Here is a 10,924-nt window from a genome sequence, read left to right on the forward strand (position 1 = left end):
GCAGATCATCTGTAAATCATTAAGATTTCGAGGCTGTCGCTTGGCAACTCGGATCTTCAGCTCCCTCCATAAGTTTTCGATGGGATTAAGGTCTGGAGACTGGCTAGGCCACTCCATGACCTTAATGTGCTTCTTTTTGAGCCACTCCTTTGTTGCCTTGGCTGTATGTTTTGGGTCATTGTCGTGCTGGAAGACCCAGCCACGAGCCATTTTTAATGTCCTGGTGGAGGGAAGGAGGTTGTCACTCAGGATTTGACGGTACATGGCTCCATCCATTCTCCAATTGATGCGGTGAAGTAGTCCTATGCCCTTAGCAGAGAAACACCCCCAAAACATAATATTTCCACCTCCATGCTTGACAATGGGGACGGTGTTCTTTGGGTCATAGGCAGCATTTCTCTTCCTCCAAACACGGCGAGTTGAGTTAATGCCAAAGAGCTCAATTTTAGTCTCATCTGACCACAGCACCTTCTCCCAATCACTCTCAGAATCATCCAGATGTTCATTTGCAAACTTCAGACAGGGCTGTACATGTGCCTTCTTGAGCAGGGGGACCTTGCGGGCACTGCAGGATTTCAATCCATTACGGCGTAATGTGTTACCAATGGTTTTCTTGGTGACTGTGGTACCAGCTGCCTTGAGATCATTAACAAGTTCCCCCCGTGTAGTTTTCGGCTGAGCTGTCACCTTCCTCAGGATCAAGGATACCCCACGAGGTGAGATTTTGCATGGAGCCCCAGATCTATGTCGATTGACAGTCATTTTGTATGTCTTCCATTTTCTTACTATTGCACCAACAGTTGTCTCCTTCTCACCCAGCGTCTTACTTATGGTTTTGTAGCCCATTCCAGCCTTGTGTAGGTCTATGATCTTGTCCCTGACATCCTTAGAAAGCTCTTTGGTCTTGCCCATGTTGTAGAGGTTAGAGTCAGACTGATTAATTGAGTCTGTGGACAGGAGACTTTTATACAGGTGACCATGTAAGACAGCTGTCTTTAATGCAGGCACCAAGTTGATTTGGAGCGTGTAACTGGTCTGGAGGAGGCTGAACTCTTAATGGTTGGTAGGGGATCAAATACTTATTTCTCTGTGCACAATGCAAATACATATATATCATTTTGACTATGTGATTTTCTTTTTTTTTATATAATCTATCTCTCACTGGTAAAATTAACCTAGCCTAAAAATTCTAGACTGTTCATGTCTTTGACAGTGGGCAAACTTACAAAATCAGCAAGGGATCAAATACTTATTTCCTTCACTGTAGATAGATAGGATAGGTTCTCTTACTTTCCTCTGCCAAATTATTTTCTTCTTTCTGGTAAAATATTTATAAAGGGAACACAGGAAGGGCCATAAAACCCATGTGTGTATGCATACCTTTTGTTCTGACGCTGGGTGAGCAATAGTGCCAACCTAATAGAGCCGACAGGTTTACTCCGTGATTAGATTGAAACCCAGGACCCCAGAGTAATATCTGCATGAAGTTTGTATATTTTCTCTGAGTTTGAGTGGGTTTCCACTCAAACTCCATAACAAGGAAATAGAGTGTCTCTGAAAATGGTCCTCAGATTTTGGCATTTTTTCATGGACAATAAAAGTTGGGTGTAATAGAATAGGAAAACATTAAAAAAAAATTGCCTTGATGAAAAAGATGTATTCAAATTGACACTACTAGGATATAACGCCGGCTAAAACTGTCATTACACAGACACCGAAAGTATAGAGAAAACCATATATTAGAAATAGGCCTTATGCACAATGCTCCATCGGGTGCAGTATGTGGGACAAAGGTTTCTCGGGGAGAATACCTCGTAATATGGCAAGCAATGGAGCACGCAACAGGTACAGTAGAGTACCGTAGTCTTATAACAGCTCCGTGCAAATCAGAGCCACAATACGGCCATGTGCGTGAGGCTTTAAAGGGAATCTGTCACTCGATTTTAGGGCACTTTACCCTCAGCATGTCATTATACACCTGGGGAAGAGCGTCCTCAACATGCCACTCTCAAAACTGTCCGTTGTATGTAAAATACAAGAGAAGAGTCCTGAGAAGAATCCAGGTGTACTGGCCTCGGCTTCATCTGAGAACTGATCATGTGCAGGATGCCGTTGGACTCATCTAATGACTCTTCACTGATAATTTACATAGAGCGCATCCTGTATTATAACTTCTTATATGTTCAGCATGTTAGGAGCGATATTAGCTTTATGCTAATTAGTTTCTTAATGCCCAAGTGGGCGTGTTTTTACTTTAGACCAAGTGGGCGTTGTACAGAGGAGTGTATGACACCTGACCAATCAGTGACCAATCAGCGTCATGCACTTCTCTCCATTCATTTAGTCAGCGCATAGTGACACTGGGTTGTTCACGATGTGCTGTCTTATACTGACATATTAACGTTACTGAAGTGTTTAGACAGTGAGTAGACATCACCTCCAGCCAGGACGGGATGTCTATTCTCAATCTCGGCACTTCGTTAACGTTTCTGTGGTACTTACAGCAGAGCAAAGCGTAATCTCGCTGTAACCTGTCATTTCAAACGAGATTAAGCTTGCCTTGCTGGAATCTCACAGAAAAGATTCAGAAGTGTCAGGATTCTGAATAAACATCACGTCCAGGCTGGTAGTGATGTATATTCATTATCAGGACACTGTAGTAATGTTAGTGATTGTGTATGTAACTGCACATAACGATATAACTATATCGCTAGTGCAGTGTAAATGAATGGAGAGAAGTGCATGACGCTGATTGGTCAGCGTCATACACTCCTCTGTACAACGCCCACTTGGTCTAACGTAAATACACGCCCACTTGGACATTAAGAAACTCATTAGAATAAAGCTAAAAATCGCTAATAAAGTGGTTTAAAATAGATTGTTTTTCAAAATAAAAAGCATTACTGTCACCTACATTATAGCGCCGATCTTCTTATATAGGAGATAGGGCACTTATAATGTGGTGACAGAGCCTCTTTAAAAAAAAAAGGTTTCAAAAGTGCACATAGATTTTAATAGTCTTTGATGTGATTTTGTAACTATAATAGACCACATGGAGGGTAAGGTTAGTTTGAAGACTACTAAGTGCTATTAACATAAGGGTAAAATAATGGAAATCATTCACCTGTTCTAAAAGTTCTGCTTCTTTCTGGTAACCCTGCAACCGACAGTATTATAAATAGTACACTAGCGCATATACATAAATGATATGTGACTGTTCGCATAAAATGACTTGTCCAATATAAATCTATTATATTAAATATCAATGCATTTTGCAGTACATACCTCATACAAGGACTCCAAGATCTGAATAGGAAATTAAAACATAATTAATTATCAATCCACAGAATTATAATCTATCATATTAAGTCAGTGACATAAAGCAAGAATCATACTGAAGCACAGGGAACAATAGATTATTTCGCAGTTTCATGCAGAAAGCAAATGTCCAACTATAATAATTCATGGTCTGTCGAATGCAAGATTAAAGTGATTTTACATTATATATTACTTTATACTTCCTATAAATTCATAAATCATTTTTAATACATTTCATAAGACCAATATTTTTCTTACTTTATGTTCTACATTGATTGTAGTGTCCAGCTCCCTCGTGGCAGAATCACAGGTTGATACAAAAGAGAAAAACTGTCGTCCCTGATAAAGAAAAGTAAAGTTGTAGCACAATTTTAATTTGAAACTTACTAAACATGACAGCTCCACCCTGTAGACTTGACACTACCCATTTCTATCCATTGACTTAAAGGGAATGTATCACCTATATTATTCTTCTTATTAAAAGCATACTGTTTTTTCTAATCTGTTTTTATTCTATTTACTGTACATGATTATGTAGGCAGCGATCTTTCCTGAGCTGCTGTTAACAGCATTTAGATATATTTGCTTAACAGGAGCCACATGGACCATAGTAACCTGTGAGCAAGAGGGAGCCCACTGATTTCTACGGGGGAGTGTTTTAGGCATTTTCTGTGACATGTGCAAAGGTCATTGTGTAGGGAGGGGAAGAAGGGGAGCTGTGTCCATCACCTACTGTCAATGGTAGATCCAATGTTATCTATATATAGGTGTTACCTGTCAGTGTAATCTTGCCTGTGATGATAATGAGATGACTGCTGAGAAGTGATCTCTACAGAATAGGAAGGGTCAGTCTGTTATGAATAGTGGATTCTATGTTATCTATATATAGTGTTATCTGTCACTAAAATCGTTGCCTGTGATGATAATGACTGCTGAAAGGTGATCTCTACAAAAGAGGAAGGACCAGCCTATTATGAATAGTGGATCCCATGTTATCTATATAGAGAGGTGTTACCTGTGAGGGTATGTGCACACGAGAAGTGGCCTTTACATCTGAAAAGACAGACTGTTTTCAGGAGAAAACAGCTGCCTCGTTTCAGACGTAAAAGCTCCTCCTCGCATTATGCGAGGCATCTGTGACGCTCGTAAGTCTTGAGCTGCTCTTCATTGACTTCAATGAAGAACGGCTCAAATTACGTTGCAAAGAAGTGTCCTGCACTTCTTTGCCGAGGCAGTCAATTTACGCGTCGTCGTTTGACAGCTGTCAAACGACGACGCGTAAATGACAGGTCGTCTGCACAGTACGTCGGCAAACCCATTCAAATGAATGGGCAGATGTTTGCCGACGTATTGGAGCCCTATTTTCAGACGTAAAACGAGGCATAATACGCCTCGTTTACATCTGAAAATAGGTCGTGTGAACCCAGCCTTATTGAAATCCTGCCTGTGATGATAATGAGACGACTGCTGAGAAGTGATCTCTACAGAACAGGAAGGGTCAGTATATTATGAATGGTGGATCCTGTGTTATTTATATATAGGTGTTACATGTCATTGTAATCCTACCTGTGATGATAATGAGATGACTGCTGAGAAGTGATCTCTACAGAACAGGAAGGGTCACTCTATTATAAATGGTGGATACTGTGTTATCTATAAATAGGTGTCACCTGTCAGTGTAATCCTTTCTGTGATGATAATGAGATGACTGCTGAGAAACTATCTCTACAGAACAGGAAGGATCAGTTTATTATGAATGGTGGATCCAGTGTTATCTATATATAGGTGTTAGCAGTCATTGTAATCCTGCTTTAGCAAATTACCAAGAAACACAGTAGATTTTATTCTTACCATTTGTAAAGATTCTGCAGCCATTTCCCCGTTCCTTTTCCCATGTATATTTTCCAAATCTTTGGTGTACTTGAAAGGACCACAAAAAAGAAAATGTGACAATAGTTACCTAAACTACATCTACAGCATGTTTAAATGAACAAATGATGGTGTGCCATATTAACCAATCAAATAGCTGTTTTTATAGTCCAATGAATGTAGTTGAATACACGAGAAAGTATTTTTTATTAAACATCCACAAATTACTGAATATTGTAAAAAAAAAACATCTGTTATAAAGTTTATTGTAAAATCTTGACTGCCTGCTCCCACCACTAGGGGGCCTATCTGTATGCGGCTCCTATTCCAGTTAGCAGGAGACATACACAGCTGTATAGAGATAGCCTCCCTAGTAGCCACTACTTGCAGCTGAGATTTTTCCAAGAATGTGAGTTGAGATATAAGGTATCGGTGATCTGTACTAAAGAAACAGCATTTTAGCTTCAAACCATTTATTCTGCTGGTTTGTTAGAAGATAATATTGTGATTTGCACAAGTGACATTTAATGTGACACCAAGCTGGAAGATGGTAACAGTTTACTAAGTGGTAGTGTTGCTGCTCTCATTTGCAGCCCTACTACTTAGTGTGAATGAGCCTTTATATTCTGTATTTTCAGAAAAGCATCTGCACAATTGTGCGCAAATTACTGAAATACTACAGTTCTGTGAAAATTATTTCCAACATGTACAGAGTTAGACTGTCCCAGACCCCACCTGAAGACCAAAAGATCCTATGGTGGCATAAAGGTTCTTACATGGTAACAAAATCTATTTGGTCCGGCATCAGACGCCCCCATTTAGAGCTGACTGGACTTGTTCACTTATAGGGCATTTCCCACCATAGTAAGTGATGGAATATTGCTAGCATATGCAATAACTTCCTAACTGCCAGGACCCCCACAATCCTTACCATGAAAGGGCTGTAGCACTATGGTAACATCCCACAGTTTTCCTGTAAAATTGGGCTCCCAGACACTTGAATGGTGCGCCTCATTCTTTGCATCGGTAGGGTTCCCAGAGGTCAGACCTAGGGAATTGTCCCAAGGGTCATGGAAAGGGGATGAAGAGGGAAACAAACACAAGACCGCTCTATCCTAAGTGCCCAAAGGTGGCACCATAGTGGGAGCCAATTTTCATCTTTGCTGTGGGGCCCGCTCTCTTCTACAGTACGTATGTCACTGGTTCTCTAAACAATTTTTTTTTAAATTCCACATAGAAAATCATTCACATCATTACAAGGATATTTCTGTGTATGCTCCAGCCAATGTCCTCCTGATGTTGAGAAATTTCGAATTGGGGGCAAATCTTCCCATCTATGGATTGGTGAACATGCATATCAAATCCGACAACTTATCAAATATCTTATTGCATCATATGGAAACTCCCATAGTCAGCTTTAGGCCTGATTTACACGAGCGGCGCAAAAGGCACTTAACAGCTGCGTGTGTCATCAGTGTATGATGCGCAGCCGCCATCATTATGACACTCCGTTTGGATGTTTGTAAACAGAAAAGCACGCGGTGCTTTTCTGTTTACATTCAGAGTTTGACAGCTGTTGCGCGAATCACGCAGTTCGCACGGAAGTGCTTCCGTGCGGCTTGCGTGGTTTTCACGCACCCATTGACTTCAGAGGGTGCGTGATGCGCGAACAGCGCACAAAGATAGGACATGTCGTGAGTTTTGTGCAGCGCACTGTCTGCACTGTCCCATAGACTAATATAGGTGCGTACGACACGCGTGAAAAGCACGCATGTCGCACGCGCATATATTACGCTCGTGTAAATGATGCCTAATACCATTTACTGACATTTTTGGCAAAATATACAAAACCACCTACCTCATCCAGTTTGTTGCAGATCTGCCGCATTTCCTTCATGGAGTCGTCAGAACTACCCACCCGTCCAGAACTAATCAGAGGAATGGCATATTGTTGGGTAGACTCAGTCTGTGGTGAGGGTTGGAGCTCCATGGGGAGATATTCCTCAGTTGTAGTTTTTAACATTTTTCTCTTTGTGGGGTTGTGATGTGTTGTTTTCCTTGTCGTCAATGGTGGTATCAGTCTTAAGGTGTACAGAGTTTTGACATTTTCAGTAGTATTCATGATTGCAGCTGAGCTGAGAACACAAAAGGGAGATAGTGATGAGGAAGAGAAACCACCTCTCGTATCAATGTCTGACAATGTATTTTTTTTTTTTAAATATATATGGGGTTGCATAAGTAGGTATACAGGGGAGATATTTCAAACAGTCTAATTACAATTTTGTGAGTCAATTCTAAAATGAAGAAACACAAGGAGATGGCATTATTAGAAAGATAACTTGGTCTGACGAATCCAACTTCATAGTTTCGGGTGCTGTTTATAGGCACAACTGTGTTTATTACTCAACAGAAAACCCTCTTGCAGCAATTGCAGAACAGTTGAATCCTCCTGGGGTTACAGTTTGGGGGCCCCTTTCATACAAAGGGTAATGGACCTTTCTTCTACAATACAACGGTTACCTCAGACCTGGACCTTAACACGCTCCAAGAAAATGTAATACCACAACTGCAGTTGGAGCATGAGAAGGAAGACTTCTATTTTTGGCAAGATGGAGCCCCCTCCTCACTATGCTTTAGCGGTGCTCAATTTTCTTGACAAAAAAATTACCCAATAGGGGGATAGGTAGACGAGGCCTGGTTGAATGGCCACCATGATCACCAGACTTTACCCCGATGGACTTTTTCTTTTGGGGAGTTATCAAAGATAAGGTATAGTTTAGAAAACCACGCATGATTGACAACATGATCCAGTTCATAAAAGAAGCAGAAAATAAATTAATGCCAATAAAGAACTTTGTGCCAAAGCGTAAAAACTAGATTACAGCAATATGTAAAGAGTGAGGGACGCCAATCTGAGCATATAAGAGATTGTACTTAATTGTTTTGTTATTCTATAAAATACTATTTAAACTGTATACCTATCATTATTATTATTATTATTATTATATTTACCTATTATTTAAACTTTATACCTACTTATGCGTAGCTGCCAACAGTCTCGAATTTGCCAGGACTGTCCCGAATTTACAGAGACAGGCCCGGAAAATTACTGTCCCGGGACGTGTCCCGGTAACTGCCACATTCAATATACAATTGAATACTATGGCAGAGCAGGAAATTATCCACTTCCTGCTCTGCCATTCACTCCCCCTGGAGCGGAATCCCTGGCCAGAGCATCGGTAACGCTCTGGCCAGGGATTCCGGCGCTCCAGGAAGAGCCCCTGACCTCTGTCCATATATGGACAGTGACTTCTTCAGGTGTTCCCTCTATGAGTGTCAGCAACGCTCTGGCCGGGGACTCCGCTCATAGAGGAAACCCCTGACGACGTCACTGTCCATATATGGACAGTGAAGTCAGGGGCTTCTTCTGCAGCGGAATCCCTGGCCAGGGTGTTGCCGAAGGTCTGGCCGGGGGATTCCGCTCGTAGAGGGAACCCCTGAAGACGTCGCTGTCCATATATGGACAGTGAGGTCAAGGGCTCCTCCAGGGCACTGCGTGTGGCACTATCTACGCTCGTTTTTACACTACCAGTAGTAGTCATCACATATCGCCAAGCCCTAGTGAAAAAGTGAGACATCACCTGCCTGTAAACAACTGGATAACCAGAGAGATATACCGGCCACCATAATAGTTGTCAGCCAAACTAATGCAGACATTTTTGTCCGTTTATTGTATGCAGAAATTCTGGAAAGAAAGCCACGCCCCACTAGCCACACCCGCCCGATAAGCCAAGCCCCCATACTACACACCCACCAAAGACGCCACACCCTAAGTGTCCCTGGAAAAAAAATTCTAATGTTAGCAACTATGCTTATGCACCCCCCTGTATTTATATTTTATCCCGAGATGACCTTGCATGTTTTCGGTGAAGTTGGAAGGAATACCTGACAGCCAAATAAGCTGTGTCTAAAGCTATCTAAAATATTTAACCAGCTCGAAATAGGACAACAAGTAATGCAAGGGAACAGTTGATTAGTTGACAAATCAGGTTGCAGCTGTTAAATTGCTAAAGGACCTAGGTACATTGCTAGCATCTGGCACCAGCGGCATGTGCTCTGGGTCTTTTGCCTGGTGCCCGGGTTACTCAGCGCCATTCAATTGTATCTGCGTCCAGAACCCAATGGTTCTCCGGGTATCTTCAGAGTCTACCACCACAGGAAAGACCTCTGAGAAATGAGATCTGGAATCTGATTGGTTGCAATCAACAATTTCTCCACTTTTCCTTAGCATTAGCTTTTATAAATTGCCCCACCAGAAACAGTATAAGAATAAAATGGACTGGAGGTTATTAAAGGGGTTATTCCACTACCATAAATCACTAGGTTAGTGCTGGAATCACCTCTACTATACAATCTAATACAAAATGGTGCAAATTTTTGGTAAAACCCTTACTATTACGCACCTTTAGTTTTCCTATAGGTACCCTTTTACTTCCTTGGACCGGTATTGAAAATGGGGGCGCGCTTTGTGTATACCATGACGTGATCACGCTCCCACAATTCACCAGCTCAGCGTCATCATCACTCAGCACTGAGGTCCTGTGAAGTGGTTGATAACTGTTACTGCACATGCTCAGCTTTATATGGCTTTCTATGGGCTACATTGAAGTCAATGGAGCCCATAGAAGTCTATAGATGTGGCCAATCATGCGCAAAAACTTAAAGAGCGCAAGTGATATTAGAACTGCTGTCTGAGCGGTCATGCTTTAAGGGCAATTAGGTTAAGGGGAAAACTCTTTTAAGGGGATAAAAAATTCTAAGAATGGGAAATAAAATTTATTTTAAAAAAGCATTCAGAAAAAAAACCTTCAAAATAACCTTGGTGAATCCAACCTTATTAGCGCCACGCCACCTCTTTCAATAATACATCATTGTGAGGTGTGAACTATAACATCTGATGGAAGGAATATTGGGCACAGGTATTACTATGAGCTTTATATGTTTGGAGTTTTTAGTTACTGAAAGCAACAAAATTAGATTTTTTTTTTCATGGAATAAATTACAGACCATTTTATAAACCTCAGGTCTTTTCAAGTCTGTTATATTTAAATCAATAGCTAACCACAAAACTACTGTAGATCTAAAGAAACATCTAACTACACGACCACTTCAAAATTTAAGTAGCTATAATGTAGTAAAAGCCACATTTAGAACCATATACTGGTACTTATTATCCTGGCTATGACTCATTCCCAGTGACAGTGATTCAGCATGGATCATTAAAGAGGTTAAGAAAAAAAAATCAGCTTTTGTTTTTCCCCAAACACAGCGCCACTCCTGTCCATGGGCTGTGTCTGGTATTGCAGCATTCAAGTGAATGGAAGTGAGAAGCAATACCAGATGCAGCCCTCGGAAAAGAGTGCCACTGTTTATGGCATTTTAAAAAAAATAATCTAATTCCCTAAAACCCTTTTAAAGGGGGTTGTTCTCTGTGAGTAACTACTTTAAAGAGTAGTTTTATCTGCAATTACTTTATAGTGCATTTTTGCTGTGAAACAAAAATAGGAGGCAGCAGTAGTACTGTATTTATACAGCAGATGGCGATGCTGCTCTTTGTATATTTATCAGAATTTGTAGGTATTCAACTTTTGATATTGCAAAAAGTTCTTACAAAATAGAATTCATACAGTACCAACGTGTTCCTCCAATATTATACAGAAGCATAAGGAGTTGTTTT

The 10,924-nt window shown here is 40.9% G+C and overlaps 1 protein-coding gene across 1 annotated transcript in view; it reads right to left on the reverse strand.

Annotated features, from left to right (window-relative positions):
- The window catches only part of CCDC7 (coiled-coil domain containing 7), a 74,456-nt gene extending 64,664 nt beyond the window's left edge, over nucleotides 1-9,792 (reverse strand). Inside the window, exons 1-6 of the mRNA XM_075828266.1 lie at nucleotides 9,651-9,792; nucleotides 7,046-7,322; nucleotides 5,170-5,238; nucleotides 3,577-3,657; nucleotides 3,286-3,306; nucleotides 3,125-3,157 (exon numbers count right to left, since the gene is read on the reverse strand). Of these exons, the coding sequence (XP_075684381.1) occupies nucleotides 3,125-3,157; nucleotides 3,286-3,306; nucleotides 3,577-3,657; nucleotides 5,170-5,238; nucleotides 7,046-7,309 (468 nt within the window). The 5' untranslated portion in view covers nucleotides 7,310-7,322; nucleotides 9,651-9,792. The remainder of the gene's footprint in view (nucleotides 1-3,124; nucleotides 3,158-3,285; nucleotides 3,307-3,576; nucleotides 3,658-5,169; nucleotides 5,239-7,045; nucleotides 7,323-9,650) is intronic.
- Between the last annotated feature and the right edge of the window lie 1,132 nt (nucleotides 9,793-10,924).

This window comes from Rhinoderma darwinii, chromosome 5, assembly GCF_050947455.1.
Source record: "Rhinoderma darwinii isolate aRhiDar2 chromosome 5, aRhiDar2.hap1, whole genome shotgun sequence".
NCBI classification, from domain to species: domain Eukaryota; kingdom Metazoa; phylum Chordata; class Amphibia; order Anura; family Rhinodermatidae; genus Rhinoderma; species Rhinoderma darwinii.